This window comes from Erithacus rubecula (assembly GCF_903797595.1).
Source record: "Erithacus rubecula genome assembly, chromosome: 3".
NCBI lineage: Eukaryota > Metazoa > Chordata > Aves > Passeriformes > Muscicapidae > Erithacus > Erithacus rubecula.
In genome coordinates, this window is record NC_136689.1 from 141,117,771 (window position 1) to 141,132,979 (window position 15,209).

Here is a 15,209-nt window from a genome sequence, read left to right on the forward strand (position 1 = left end):
CCTTAAATAGAATGTACATCTGATATACTTTGCATTGAGAGAGATTCTTATTTTTCATTTAGTTCTGTCCAAGTTAAAAGGAGTACCAAGGAGTGATGGTTCACTCACTTGGGGCATGGTGGATAAATCCAGAGCTCTGTAAAACTATTAAAAACTCTTTTCTTATGGACTGTTCTTTTGAAAATGTTGGCTGTCTCCATTCTTTTTTGTGAATTAGAAAATGAATTTTGCTCAGGCATTCTTTGTTGAGATTTTTAAACATCACCTGTGGATTTTTTTTATTCATAAAAATTTACTTCATTTAAAACACTGGGATAGGTGAAGGTGAAACAGAACAGTGATGTCATTAAATTTTAATGTTCTGGTCACAGAATGTAACTTACACTCTGGGAAGAAATCCTAAAAGTCAATGTAAGATTAGTTCTAATAATATGGTAGTTGTGGTTTTGCACATTTGACATTTAGTAAGGAGGGGAGAAGCCACTCATGGAAATAATTTACCCTTTTATATGTTCAGTTTGAGTGCAGAAATATAAAGGATATTCCTTGCCTTTTGTTCTGCTAGCTCAAAACTGAATCTCAGAAATTCCATTTATCCCTGTTCATTGCCCTTGTAAAGTCCTGATTCTAGTGACTGCAGCTTCCACCTCTCCCAGGTATTCCTGAGGGGTCACAGCCAGGCTCTAAGTGTGAGGAACTGAATGGAAAATGGGTTTATAGGTACAGGATCCTATTGCTCAGCCCAGAAATACTGTCTTCAAAGGCTGATTAACTGTGGAATTAATCCCAAGGTGTCATTTAAAATACCATTTCCTGCTCAGTACAGAAAATGTGTCCAGTCTGATACATTCTCATTGATTTGTCTCCTTATCCAAAGTCAAAAAATCTGCAAAACCCCAATATCAGGCCTTTTCCAACATTTATTCTTCAAAATTTCTTTGCTGGTTGCAGACACTGAGGTTCTTCCTTTTCATGCTCCTGTTGGTTAAAGGATTTTTTAAAAACTTGATTTGCAGCACTGGGAGAGGGGTGGGTCTGGCAGGCATGCAGAGGTCTCATCCCCAGGCTGATTGTTCAATCCTGGTTTCATAAAGGCATAAAAGAATGATTTACCATCAGCTTTTTTAGATAATTCATGGGCATTTGATGTGAGAAAAGTATTAGATCAGTATTTTCCTGCAAAGTCAACTTGAAGATCTTTTTGGTGAGCAACTTCAAAAATAAGACACTTCAGCCTATAAAATATAAATATTATTCTAATTCTGGTAATTTTTGTCTGTAAATAGATTTAAAATAGACCAAGCATGAGTAGAGATGGAACATAACTCTGAATCTTCATCTCCTACTGGCCTTAAAAATTGGATGAGGCTATTCATCAGTGCTGTAGCATTTTGGAAGGTTCATTAAACAATGGGCAGTTCCCAGTTTCCCACCTGGAAGGAGGACATACAGCCCATGCCTCATGTAGAAGCTTTAGTTTTGAAACATTTCAGCTTCTCTCTCTCACTTAACCCATCAAGAACTTCTCATTTTTGGATATTCAGAGGATGAGAAACCAGATGGGAAAGTCAATTTGATTTTAAATACACATTCTGTTGAACATGATTTTAAGGTTTTGATCTGACTGATTGTGAAGATAATGGGTGAAAATCTTTGTTTCGCTTTCCTTTGTAGTCTGAGGTCACAATTACAGCCAGTCTTTCCTCTGAAAGAGCCACAAAAAGTCCTTAATTTGCCTTTCTGCTTTGCTTCCTTGAATAAGCCAACTGTGGTTTTTAGACTTCTATCTCTTTTTTCCTCTTATTTTAGCTAAACATTATCAAGGGTTTACCTTCCTCAATAATACAAAAAAAAAAAATTACAGTACTATTCAGTTAAACTTGCCAACTTTTGTCTTCATTTTTCCACAAAAAAATTTAACATGGTTTAAAACAGATTAAATATTTCCAGGACACATTAGATGTAAATGTTGTATGCAAGGTATCTTGATTATAATGGTATTTAAACACTGAAGCTTTCAACATGTAATTTCTCAACTAAAGTTATTTTGTTTAATAGTATTTTTTTCCAAAGTAGTTTTGCCAGAATTTTAAGGGCCAGCTTTTGGTGGGCTCTTTTTGGTGGGTTGTATTTCAGCTATTTCTCAATAATGTTTTCCAGGAAAATCCAGCTATGGCTGTTGCAATCAAAACGTGTAAAAACTGCACTTCAGACAGTGTTAGAGAAAAATTCTTACAAGAAGCCTGTGAGTATTAAGCAACTTCTTTTGGGATCACTTCTGTTACTGCTCCTTGCAAAGACTGTGCCCACCTGTGCCAGAAACTTCTTTCACTGATGTAAATAGTTTATTAATATATAGCCTGATGTTTTCCCCTCCTACAGCATGTGCCAGGGCACTGCTTTACATCCTTGCATTGCCCTTGTGTGTGATTGGATGTGGGTTCTTTGATTTTCCAAACTGACTGGTGATGTCTGTCTCCTGTAGGGCTTTAGAACCAGTTTTGGAACGTTAAATCTGATCCTCTATTTCCTTTTTTTTTCCCTTACTGAATTAAAAACCACAGCACTTTCTCCAGTTTGTTGCTTTGGAAGGTCAGGTAGTTGTCCTTGCTAGAAATGTTGTGTCTAAGAGGCATCTGCTTTGAGAATTCAGAATTAAAATCTATGCTAGAATAAGTAATTTTTCTAAACAATTGCCCACAAATGTTGTATTCTCCAAGTAGCACATTTCATGTGTGGAGGAAGGCTTTTTGTTGGGGTGAATAGGAGCACAAACTTTTTAAAGAATATTAAAGTTACTGGTTCCTCTATTGTTTGATTTTGTAGGAAAATTAAGATATGGCACTTAAGCCTTAATTTTTGCCTATTATCCCCTGCTCTTGTATACTTATAAATGTTGTTAAAGTATTGTATTTTATCAATTAAGTAATTGGTTGTGGTCAGATGTCACAATATAATTTAATCACTGTTCCTTTATTCAAGGAATTTTTTCAACTTGTTTGGAAGATCTGTGTTAATAGCTAATGGATTTTTATTTTTGAATGTCAGGTTTTTGTAAATTACTGTAATTTTTGCCATTGCATTTCTATCTGTTGGAACAGTAAATACAATTGCTTACAGTAATAACTCAGCAGTTACAAGGTAGGCTGCTGTCTCCTGGCAATGTAGAAAATAATTGCTCATTGAATGCTCCTTATTATGCTTCAAGTTTGACAGATTAGGAAATGCTGCTGTAATCGACACATAAATAGTATTTTTCAATTTTGATTTAATAATTTTGCCATTTCTTCTTCTTCTTTTTCATTCTAATTCCCATCTGTTGCCTTTGTCTTGTGTTCAGATTAGAAATTCACTCAGAGCAGTTGCTTTCTTCACTGAATTAATACATTTAATTCCTAATACTTTAATATTACGAATATTAAGACATTTTGAGGTTTGCCTATGGTGGAGTTTTCAACACTGAAAAGATTTAGCAGCTGTTATAGCTGTATGACATTTCACCATGTTATTCATTTCCTTTTATTAATGCTTTAAGCTCTATCAGTGATAAGGATGTTTGCTTTATTGCATTTTCCCCTGTATTATTAATAACATTAATATTTTAAATAATATATTATTTTAAGTTTGCCCATAAAGTTTATTTTCAGAAAGATATGTTATTAAGCTATTATAACTTTTGGTCTTAGGATTATGCAAGGCTTTTTTTGGAGTTGCTATGTATCCATGTGCAGAAGTAGAATTCAGAGCCCATCAGAACAGAAATCAAGAAACACGTCCTGGTTTTAGCTTGTGGTTAGTGTAAAGCAGAAGAAAATGTGTTTTATTCTTGCCTGACTTGAGGCAGACTGAAGCAGACTTTGCAGCTTGGTAATTGCTGTGTGTTTTTGCCACTACAAACTGCACCTGTAGAGATGCTGCTGGAAGGTCAAATGAAGGATATTTGTTGAGGATACATAAAGGAGTTTTTGCCATGCCTGTTTTGGAGAGATTCTGCTCCTCTGTGGTGGGACCCCACCTGCAGAGCTGCACCCAGGTCTGGGATCCCCAGCACAGGCAGGACCTGGGGATCCAAAGGAGCCACAGAGATGCTGCAAGGGCTGGAGCAGCTCTGCTCTGGGAGAGTTGAGGTTGTTCAAGGCTTTGGGGAGACCTTGGAGCACCTTCCAGTGCCTAAGGGATGCCAAGAGGAAAGATGGGGTGGGATTCTGTCAGAGAAAGCAGGGATAGGACCAAGGGTGATGGATTTGCCTGAAAGAGGACAGGTTAAATTAGATTCTGGGATAAATTCTTTGATGAGGGTGATGAGGCCTTGGCACAGGTTGCCCAGAGAAGCTGTGGCTGCTCCATCTCTGGAGGTGTTCAAGACCAGGATGGATGTGGATTGGGGCAGCAAGCTGGGAGGTGTCCCTGCCCAAGGCAGGGGGTTTGGAACTGGTTTGTTTTGACTGTCCCTTCCAACCCAAACCATTCTGTGATTCTGTGATTCATATGTCACACTGCATAAAACACACTGAGTGCACTGCTGGGACTGAAATGAACTCCATGGAAAATATAATGATGTGATGATTAAATAAGATTTTTGTCTATGTCATAATCTGGCAAACATGGTTTTTCCAGTAATTGAATTATACAGACTATTTCAGCAGAGAGGCACAGATTAACTGGTTGTGCACTGGTTTGACAGGTTATTTTATTAACTTAGGTTATGTTCATAATCAGATACTGGGCTGAGAGACAGAGCCTGACCTGCCTGGCACTTTCCACAACACCTTGCATTTTTGTGAGTGGACATAGCTCAAGCAATCAGTGTTTCCACCTGCCCTCAGCACCTGGAGTGACCAGACATAACTGCTTGTTACAATTGTTTAAAGTCTTGTGATTATCTTCTCTGCTCATGGGCTAAATGCTTAAGCAGCAGCTTTCTTTTTATTTTAAAAGAAGGTTTTATGTACCACACGGAATTGTTTGGTTTCCTTTCAGTAACAATGCGTCAGTTTGATCACCCTCACATTGTGAAGCTCATTGGGGTCATTACAGAAAACCCAGTCTGGATAATCATGGAGCTCTGTACTCTTGGAGAGGTATGAGAAATCCTTGTGCAGCTTTCTCTCTTTTAGCTCACACAAAAGGCTGAAAAAACACTTCACTGTACTAACACATGCTATCAACATGATATCATCCTCCTTTGCAGAGTTATGGACTCAGAAACAGGAGTGGCAGCTTTTGACCTTCTCCTCCACCAGGGGAACTGCATCACCTCATTCCAGAGTGATTTAGTCAGAGTTTTCAGAGCATTCAATTGCAGTTCCAGAGTGAGAGCATGACCTCTGTCAAGATGATGATAATGTGATAATCAGTTAAACAGCATTTGCAAACATACCTTCCACAAGTGAAACTGTACATCTTTTATTCTTCCTGAGCAATGCTGCGTTTTCCCTTGAAATATTGAATTTCTTATGTTGGCTTTTTGGTTTTTTTCTTGTAGAATATCTGCAGCAGAGGCCCTAGATAAGATGACTTCCCTCATTATTTTGTTTTTTGGATGAATGCTTTAAAGAAAACCACATCTCACTTTTTATAATCAATCAGTTTTCTTTGACCTGCATTTCTGAAAATGTGAACTGCAGTGATATTTCATACAACATTATATGATTGCCATTGCAATTATCAGACTGCAGTACATTTTCAAAAAAAAAAAAAAAATAGGAGGGATGGATAGAAAAGCCTGTAGTGGAGAAGTCATTTTCTGTCAATAGATTTCCTTTCCAGTGCCCAAATCTCATTTCAAAGCCTTGTTTTGATGTATAAAAACACTCTAGTGCCACCTTCCAGTAGGTGCTCCCTGTCTTATACTGGGAATAGAGCTGACAGGTATTCTGCACTGATATTGGCCACTCTGACCTAAATACAATTGTTTTAGCACATGTAGGTTAAAATTAATTATTAAAATTAATGCTTCTAAAGCAATGCTGGTCCATCTTTGGGTTGGCCAGGTCCTGTTCAATTCTGAAGTGATATAGACCATAAATGGAGGCTGCACTCAAGGGTAGAAAAAATCACAAAGTCCCAAGAGTGCTTCACTCTGGAACAGCAACAGCAGATGCTTTTCAAAAGGAGACTGAAAGGAATGCACAAAATTACAGATTTTTTTTTAGTTTAACAATTTTCATGTAGAAAAAGTGCTTGAATTCTAATGCAGAGTCCCATTTCTTCATGGGAAGTGGCTTTTCCTCATCCAGCTTTTAAAACAAGCAAGTCATGCCCATTGATCCTCATGTAAACTTCTCAATTTGAAATATGCCCTTTTCAGCTTTGTTATTTTCTTGTCCTAATTTCTTTCTCTTTTTTCCTCCTTGGTGCAAAAAGCTGAGGTCGTTTTTGCAAGTAAGGAAGTACAGCTTGGACCTGGCCTCTCTGATACTTTATGCTTACCAGCTTAGCACAGCTCTTGCCTACTTAGAGAGCAAAAGATTTGTACATAGGTAAGATTTCATACATATTTATCTGTACTTGTCTATTTTTGATATGTCACTGCTTAAAATTTTAGGGAGTGTCGTTTTTGCAGAGGTTTCTGCTAAAATTACACCCTTTTCAAGGGTGACACCTGCTGGTTCACTCCTGGATTGACTCGGAGCTGGTGCCAGATTTCAGTGGGAATCATTTTCAGTTGCTGCTTTGTGGTTACAGTATTTTTTCAAGCTGTGAGTCAACTGTAACCATTCAAATATAGAAAAGCAAAACAAGGGCAGATGGCTTCTTAAGGAAAGAGGAAGGGAAATAAAATATTTATGAAATACAAGTACTTGCCTAACCAGAAAATGAACCTAAACTTCCTTCACGGTGTGTTTTGAGTTCTGTTCCCTTGAATGTGAACACGAGATTCTAGGGAGAAGAGACTGTTCTTATTGTGTGCAACTAAGAGTTCACAAAACTCCAGTTACTAAGTACAATTAATTTTGAATTTAGGCAATTCACTTGTGTTTAAATACTGACTGTCTAATTCTATATATATCTTGTGATGATGTATATGCAAACACTTACATGTAAAGTAATAACTGTGCATAGACACAGAGATATTTATATTAAAACATTGTAAATAACAACAGGGGAGAAAAGGAGGCTTGGGAGGGATCTTGTTCTCTGCAATGAGAACTTGAGCTCCTTACAAGGAAACCTCATACAGGACTGTGATCTTCCTTACCTTTGCAGGGCAAGAAGTAAACTTTCCTCAGGTGATGATACTTAACCTCTTTATATTTTAAAGTTACTAGAAATACTGTTTCTTCTGTTTGGCAGGGATATTGCTGCTAGAAATGTGCTGGTATCTACCACTGACTGTGTGAAATTGGGTGACTTTGGTTTATCCCGATACATGGAAGACAGTACTTACTACAAAGGTGAGGTGTCTCTGATCCCTCTTGCAGGCCAGTGACAACACAGTTGATTGTCCCATTATTGAGGAATTAACCAGATTTCCTTGGTCTAGCTGGTGCATTTGTATAAAAAGGCAAATTATTCAACAGTTTATTAATGGCAGTAAATTCCTGTATGTGCTTAAGGAGGATCCCAAGGGTGTGATTTAAGGTACAGAAAGTAGCAAATTCACATGTAGGTGCAGAAATGCTGAGTTTGTATTGTCACTCTGTGCTGCATACTTCAGATGCCATTGGACTAGGGAGATTCAGTACAAAACTGTCTTTGAAGCCTGCTTTTTGCCCCATTTTGGATGGCATACTGAGCTTTGGTGTCTCCAGCAGCTGAGAGATGTCCTGCAGTGCCTGATAAATAAAGATTGAATGTTGGGTACCAAACAGTAGCATTGTACTTGTTGTGTAATTTGGTGTATGTTGTTAAACCCTGGGTACATAAATCTCATTTTTAATATTTTTCTGGTTTCATATATTTTAAATTATCCTTTATCTGTCCCCTTACACACTATTGTGTTTTCTCATTTCATTTATCTCACTTTGCTGAGCTGCATTTTATCTTTTTAATTACAATATTTTGACATGATCATTTCTTGGTGTGTTTTGGGGTTTGTTATTGGGGTCTTCAAGGGAGGTTTGGAAAATTATTATTATTTTGGGTTTTGTTGGTTCATTTCTCCATTTCACGTAAAGCCTAACAGCCTTATATATAAATATTTGAAGTACTTCACTGGAGATTGGTTTTGTCTGGGAATTATTTCACTGGGAACAGAATCTGGTTTTGAGCTGTGTTTGGGGATAACAGCCTGCCCTTTCTTGCCTTCCCTGTAGCTTCCAAAGGAAAATTACCCATCAAGTGGATGGCTCCAGAGTCAATCAATTTCCGACGGTTTACCTCAGCTAGTGATGTGTGGATGTTTGGTAAGTGAAAATTAAATGGGGAGGCTCCTTTCTGTCCTCTTGGACATGTCCAGTGTTTCATTTTGATTGCTCTAAATGTATAGTTTCCAAATATTTGTCACAGTTTTTACTGTGCATTCTGAAAATACACTTTCTTCCAGCATGTTTTCCACCTCTGTGTTTTTCTTTCCTTTTCCTGCTTAATAAATCTGAAATTTCTTGGGCCTCTTTACCTCTAGTAAAAAGCTGACAGAAATGAAGGTACAAAGAAATTAACTCATAATTATGTCAGAGATTATTTTGGTCTTTTGGTTTTGGTTTGGTTTGGTTTTTTTATATTATGCCATTGTCATTAGCTGTCATTTGCTGTTTCTCTGTTATATTTTGACTTTTCCTTTATGTTGATACACATTTCCTTGCTTAATGTGCAGATTATCCTATGAGATACCAAATTTCCAGATCCATAGTGCTAGATTCCCACTTAACTTGTCTGTTACTCCTACAAGAGTAACAGACTCTGGCCTCCTGGCCTCCTACAAGAGAGGCTTATAAGGGCAAATGGACATATCTTGTAACCTTGGTATTTTTTCCCAAATACACAATATTTTGTATGAATCTAGTGTCCTGCTGACTGCTGGCCTGTACAGACAGAACAGAAGCTGTGTTAGGGAACATGAGTGATGAGATTGAAATAAGAGCAGTCAAGTGAATGTTTTTAAGTGAAGGGTTTATTATAGTTTGAAGAAAACTCTATTACTGTCAGAGTTAGAAAAATTAAGTTTGTGGAATATTTTGATCAATTCTAAAGTGACAGACCATGTCCTTTTAATACATTTTCAATAGAAACTGGTTTATTACACGTTTTCAGCACAAAAAATGTGGATCAATGCCAATGCTAAAAACCCTCGAAGTGCAAATGCACTCTACGTGTTGAAACAAGCCTGTTGGAAGGAGTCAGAGGGAAAAGCAAACACATTCTGCCTCATAAGATTTGAATATGAGCAAGCACTGGTTTAGGGCAGGTAAAAGACTGTGAGCCAGCTGTGGGTCACTCTGCCTCATCAGTAGGTGAGGCTGGTGCTGTTTGTGTGATCCTGCTGCAGGTAAGCCCAAACCAATTCCCTGGTTATATATTTAGGAAGAAATAGCATTATTAGCACAAAACTGGGGTTTCTTTCTCTTTAGACAGCTCTGTGTGTTTGCTCCCAGTGAAGGAAATGTGTTTTTGTGTGTGTTGCTCAGGTGTGTGTATGTGGGAGATCCTCATGCACGGGGTGAAGCCCTTCCAGGGAGTGAAGAACAACGATGTGATTGGGAGGATCGAGAACGGTGAGCGGCTCCCGATGCCTCCAAACTGCCCTCCCACCCTCTACAGCCTTATGACCAAGTGCTGGGCCTACGACCCCAGCAGGAGACCCAGGTTTACTGAACTTAAAGCACAACTCAGGTAGGGTTTGGATTCTGAGAGGTCATTTCCTTTGTTCAGAAATGCTTCTTTTTGCTTAATCTTGTGTTGCAGTGTTTTGGTTCCGTAGAAAATATGAAGCACCGTGTTTTGAGTTTTTATCTTCAGACAGCCAGGTTGCTGCTGGTCTTTGGGAAAACCTTATCTGGTAGAGAAAATGAGATTAGGCAATAAATTCAAATAACTGGAAATATGAATCACTTCCTTTCTCTCCCAAGAAAAACTGCACATTTTACCAGCATTTTGTTTATAATTTTAGCTACAATCTTTGGGGAAGGAGGTAGAAAGAATTTAGAGTGATTATCTAAACAAACATTCAGTGAGTTTCTGGGGTAGACATGTATCTTAAATAAATGGAGCATCAGGTATGTGCTGTTGGAAGTTATTTTCACGACATGTAGCACAGTAGTTGCACAGTTACAGGTGTCACAGGGCAATTGCAGAGCTGCAGTAAATGCAGCATCAAATATAGAAATTCCTTTGCCCTTTGTAAACCAGGATATAAACTACCTTTGTGTTTATCTTGGAATGAGTGTGGTCACACACCTTGCAGAACAGTCTAAATTCACACCTTAGTTTATTCTGCAGTAATATATTATATTACTGTGTCTGTATCACCATTTCACCAGTCCAGAGTGGGAGGGGTATTTCAGCTTTGAAACATCACTGAGTTAATGTGCAGGCACATTTGATATTTGCGACCAAATTGGGTCACAAATGTTGTGACTTTTGGATTTCATGACTGCTCAGGATGCATTTTGCATAAGTCAGTACAAGTTTTGAGTAACACTTTGGTTTTGCACTCTGACAATCCACACTGGGAGTTCTTGTAACTCATTGCTGAATTCTTTGGTTTTGTTTCAGGTTTTGTTTCAAAGTTGTGCTTTGTGTCATGTTTTATTTTCATAGTATCATGTTTTTGCTGTCACTGGATGTTCATGGTTCAAGATAATTCACTGGTGGTTAAGATGAGAGACAATTTGAATATAATTATGATGCTATCTCAAAGCTGCTGTGTGGAGAACTTAAAAGATCTTAAAGTTCTTTCCTCTTTCTTACAAGTTCCACCATCTGTTACTCTGGGAATTCCTGTGTAAACTAATAATTCGTAGAACTAAGGAAAAACTTGACCCTTCTCACAGATAACTTCCCATCCTCTTGACTCTGTGGAATTAACACAAAGAGGGGAATGTCTGGGCTGGAGAGGAATTGCATGAAAAAGATGTGGTACAGTTGTGTGATTTGGGTAATAGGTGGAAATTGGCAATTCACTTGCTTTTTCTCTCTTTTTGGCTCTGAAAGTATAGAATGACTGATAATTTGCAGCCAGGTTGTAGCTGTTAACTTAAAGCTGGTTGGCACAGATGAGAATGAAGTCCTAAAAAAGTGACTGGGAAATGGCTGTGGTGTGTAAACCTGAGCAGGGAGAGTATCTCACCAGGAAGGAAAGAGGATGAGTAAACCCAGAGTGTGCCCAAGAGCTCTCCTCAGAACCAGCACTCAGGGTCTCGTTGGTTACACATCAGAATGTTTCCCAGTGTGTGTGGGTGAGCTCTGAAACAGGTCACCCAGAAAGACTCTGGAAATTCCATGCTGGCAGACATTCAGATTTTGTTGGAAAAGGCTCAGAGCACCTGGCCCTTGCTGTGCAGGGAGCCCAGCTTCACCAGGAGATCAGACCTGAGACCTCCAGACACCCCTTCCATCTCATCCTAGTGAAAAGTGCACCCAGTGTGGAGAGGTGTTTGCACCTCTGGTCCTGCTGGGAGATTTGAAGCATCAACTCTCTACTGGGAATACTGAAACCCTAAAATCCAGTTTTTACTCTGTTCCCACCAAAGCAGGGAACTTTCTGCCACTCCAAACTGGTGACCTTTATCTCCCAAATTTAGGCAACATGGTTGTCCTTAGGGCTGCTTTTTGCTGCTCCAGACAGAGGCAGCCTCTCACTGGAAAGGTTGCCAATTCCCTGATGATGAAGCAGTCTCAGGGAAGATTGGGTTTCAGAACTCAAATTCCCATGAACTTGCAAAAACAAGCCATTTCCCTGGTGGCCTTTCCCTGTGGTGTTGCTGCTGCTCGTTCTGGATGCTGTCCAGAGTAGTTTCAAGCTGAGAGCCAGATACAGCACTGCAGCTTCATTCCTCTCTGGTTTAATGAAAAAAAAACTCCATGGCTTTGGGAAAAGCCTGCATCTGGAATAGCATTGATGGGAGCATGAGCATTTCACGTGCTCTCTGTTATTCGGTGCTTTTCCCGTTTCATAGGAACAGCTGCTTTGCCCAAACTGAGTTTGCAGCTGATTGTGCAAGGCAAAGGTGCTGATTGCTGCACAATTTATGTACTGTTATTTGTTGCTACATATGAATTTAAGTACTGTTATTAGGGTAGTAATTTGATAGTATTTGATCTGTCTGAAGTGGATGTGGTTGAGTCAGTCTTCCCAGCAAACACAGAAACAAATGGGTGGATTGTGGATTTCCAAATGTAATTTATCCTCACATTCCAAATCCCTTTTTCAAGTGGTGGAGGGGGGTTAAAAGTCAGATTAGGTCAGGGCACTGAGGTGCTATCCTGCTAGTCCTGCAATTCTGACTTGATCAGAATTAAAATATAGTATATTTTAAATTGGGGAGTGTGTGTTGCCTTGCTGGTTTGTGTAGAAGAAATTTTTTTGTCTTGCAGTACATGATAAATAATATAAAAGGATTTTAATTTTAAACTTTGAAATTAATGTCATTTCATGACATTTTTCACTGTGTCATGGAAGAAATTTTGTTTAAAGTACCTTTCATGAACATGCTCTGCTACAAATAGCAAAACAAGGAGCAGTTGTGTCATTGCAAAGGTGAGAGTGGCACTGTGGCCCATTGTTGGTCACAGGTTTTAACAGAGTGCCTGACCTCACTGGCAACCTGGGGCTGCAGGTCACATTAAAACAGCTCTAAAAAGAATAGGGGAGGGGGAAAGAAAAAGATTCTATGCTTTTAAAGTGTGGTTTTATGACAACAGTGAGATAATTAATTGATGAGAACTGGACTTGAGCCTTTTTGTCACTGCATTTGATTTAGGTCCTGAAACGTTGCTTATAAATGAAAACTGGTAAGAGTGAGGGCAGTTTCAGTCTTCTTTTATGGCATTCTGATAAGAAAATATTCTAACACATACTTCAAATACATGGTGGAGACTGCAAAATGCTTTGCTGTTCTTCTGTTCTTTGCCTGTGACCATTAGGCATAGTCCATAATCCATGTAAAAGTGCTTTCATATTAGAAAAATATGTGCAAGTATGTTCCTCTGCATCCAACTTTGTATTTCTGGTGGCAGAGGGAGAGAAAGAAGCTGCTTTTTTAGGGTCAGCACTTCATGTAGGTTCCCACACCACTGTAGCAGGAGATACTGGTGCTGCTGTGCATTTTGGAATATGAGGATGCAATTTAGTATTTTAAATATTCCTACACTGGAGGTCCCCATGAATGTTTCCCTTTTGCTGTCACAGGCCAATTTCAGTAAAAAGTTCTTTGTAAATTAAGTTTATCGATTATGCAAATTTTTAATAATTGAGATTTTTCTTGAGCTTTCACCTCACCAAGAAGCTGAGTTAAACTTGTCTGTGCTACCTCAAGGTTTGTTAGGGAAACCATAGGGACAGAATTCTCTGCTAGCTCCTCTTTGCTGCTAAAAATATATACACTTTGGGAAAATATGCCTAGATCTGACTTCTCCTGACCTTCTGCAAATTCTAATAAACTGTTCAGAGAACTTGAGCAGCTGCACTGAGGAAACGTCAAAAATATCTCTTGGCACACTCTTACTTCATCCACAGACTGGTCTTCCCTTTGTGCAAACAAAGACCTTTCTGTGAGTCATTTATATTCCTTGTGGTTTTTTCGAGTAGTGCTTCTCTGAGGCATTTCTATTTTATATTCTTGTCAGCAGAATCAAGGGCATCCAAGTACAGATGCTGCTGCAGCCCATCAGCCTCTGGCCAGGCTGCTCTGGGCTGCTGGGACAGAACCTCCTGATGGCACAGGCAGTAGGAGAGCAGGGAGCTGCACTTGTAAGGCAAAAAGCTGAGCCTGTGTTTAAAAAAAAAAAAAAAAAAGTAATTTCCAAATAAATTTGTCACTTCTGGTGATAACAGGCTGATGGTGTTGCACACTTGGGCACTGCAGATAAAATGGCTTTGATAGCAAAGCAGAGAGAGGTATTGGGGTTTCATTCCTTTTTATGGAAAACCAGGACTGTGCTGTGACAAATTCTACACATGGCCCCAAATTGTCAATAAGCCATCTCTAAATTTAGCCAGCTACTACCAGCCAACTCCATTTTATTCTTTAGCTCAGATTAGAGCAACAGCTGTATCAACAGCTTGGTTAAAAATCTATGTTTTACTCATTTCTCATTGATTAATCTGGGCAGATATATTTTTGGTCTTGTTTTGTTGTGGGGTTTTTTAGTCCTGAGGTCTTGTCTTGAAAGGTGATAATCATGGTTCATGGCTGTGGCTGCATGTTGGCTTTCTCATGCTACATAAAAATGGGATACCTGAAGTGTGAGATAGCTTTAAAGAAGGGGTTTTGTGCTAATTCTTTATGGGTTCAAGTAGGAAATCTTGCATTTTCTTTATTCTGAAGAAAGAGAGAGGTGAAATAGAAGGATTCTCTCTCCATTCCCTCTGTTGGGCTATAGCTGTGTTTCCATGGTAGTTCTAGCAAACTTATCTTGCAAATAACTTGTCTGATTTTGCTTTTACTCCACATTCTTGTGTTGCTTCAGCAATGATGGATTGAAATTGCAGCAGTAGTTATAAACTTGATTTAGCTGCAGTGAGACGAGATGACTTCTCTGCTTTTTAGAAGTGGCATAGTTTGGGGTTTTTTTGGCTGAGTAAGGAAAAGCAGAGTTCTCATCTCCAGCAGGAATTTATTCTTGAAATAAGCAGTGAAGTTCCACGATGAGAATAGATTGCTGGAGTTGATCTCATCCCCTGAATGAGTAATTCTGGGTGGTTGTTTAGCAGACTGAACAGGAGATTATAAACTCAGAACTTAGCTTTGTTTCTGGAAACTCCTGAGTGATAAAGAAGCTGAAGTAGCTCCTCCACAGGATTGTCTTTACCCTGGGGACAGTGATATGGAAATAATCTGCCCTGCTCACATCTCCAGACTGTCCGCGTAGCGTGCGGCTCCAAGGAATTGGCAGCTCCCTCTTTCAAAGCTTCTCTCTGAGTATTTTTCAAATGGCAAATATCCAACATTAATAAGCCACATAGCAGAGCTGGGAGGAGGCTGGCTGTGGGGGCAGCAGGAGCACGTTCAGCTTCAAACAGGCTTTTTAATAGTCAGAACAGTGGTAAGTAGCAAACTGGTTTTACTACTGTCTTGTACTTTGTGAAAATGCATCCTTTTGACCTG

General features: G+C 39.0%; 1 protein-coding gene across 13 annotated transcripts in view; it reads left to right on the top strand.

The window, feature by feature from the left end:
- The window catches only part of PTK2 (protein tyrosine kinase 2), a 188,169-nt gene that overhangs the window by 150,673 nt on the left and 22,287 nt on the right, over nt 1-15,209 (top strand). For 12 of the 13 annotated variants that reach the window (XM_079302187.1, XM_079302186.1, XM_079302188.1 and 9 more), the window contains 6 exons: nt 2,161-2,245; nt 4,981-5,081; nt 6,367-6,482; nt 7,297-7,397; nt 8,259-8,348; nt 9,570-9,774. In XM_079302187.1, the coding sequence (XP_079158313.1) occupies nt 2,161-2,245; nt 4,981-5,081; nt 6,367-6,482; nt 7,297-7,397; nt 8,259-8,348; nt 9,570-9,774 (698 nt within the window). Of the gene's footprint in view, nt 1-2,160; nt 2,246-4,980; nt 5,082-6,366; nt 6,483-7,296; nt 7,398-8,258; nt 8,349-9,569; nt 9,775-13,198; nt 15,148-15,209 lie in introns of those variants that run through there. The other variant, XM_079302181.1, reaches the window with a different exon arrangement.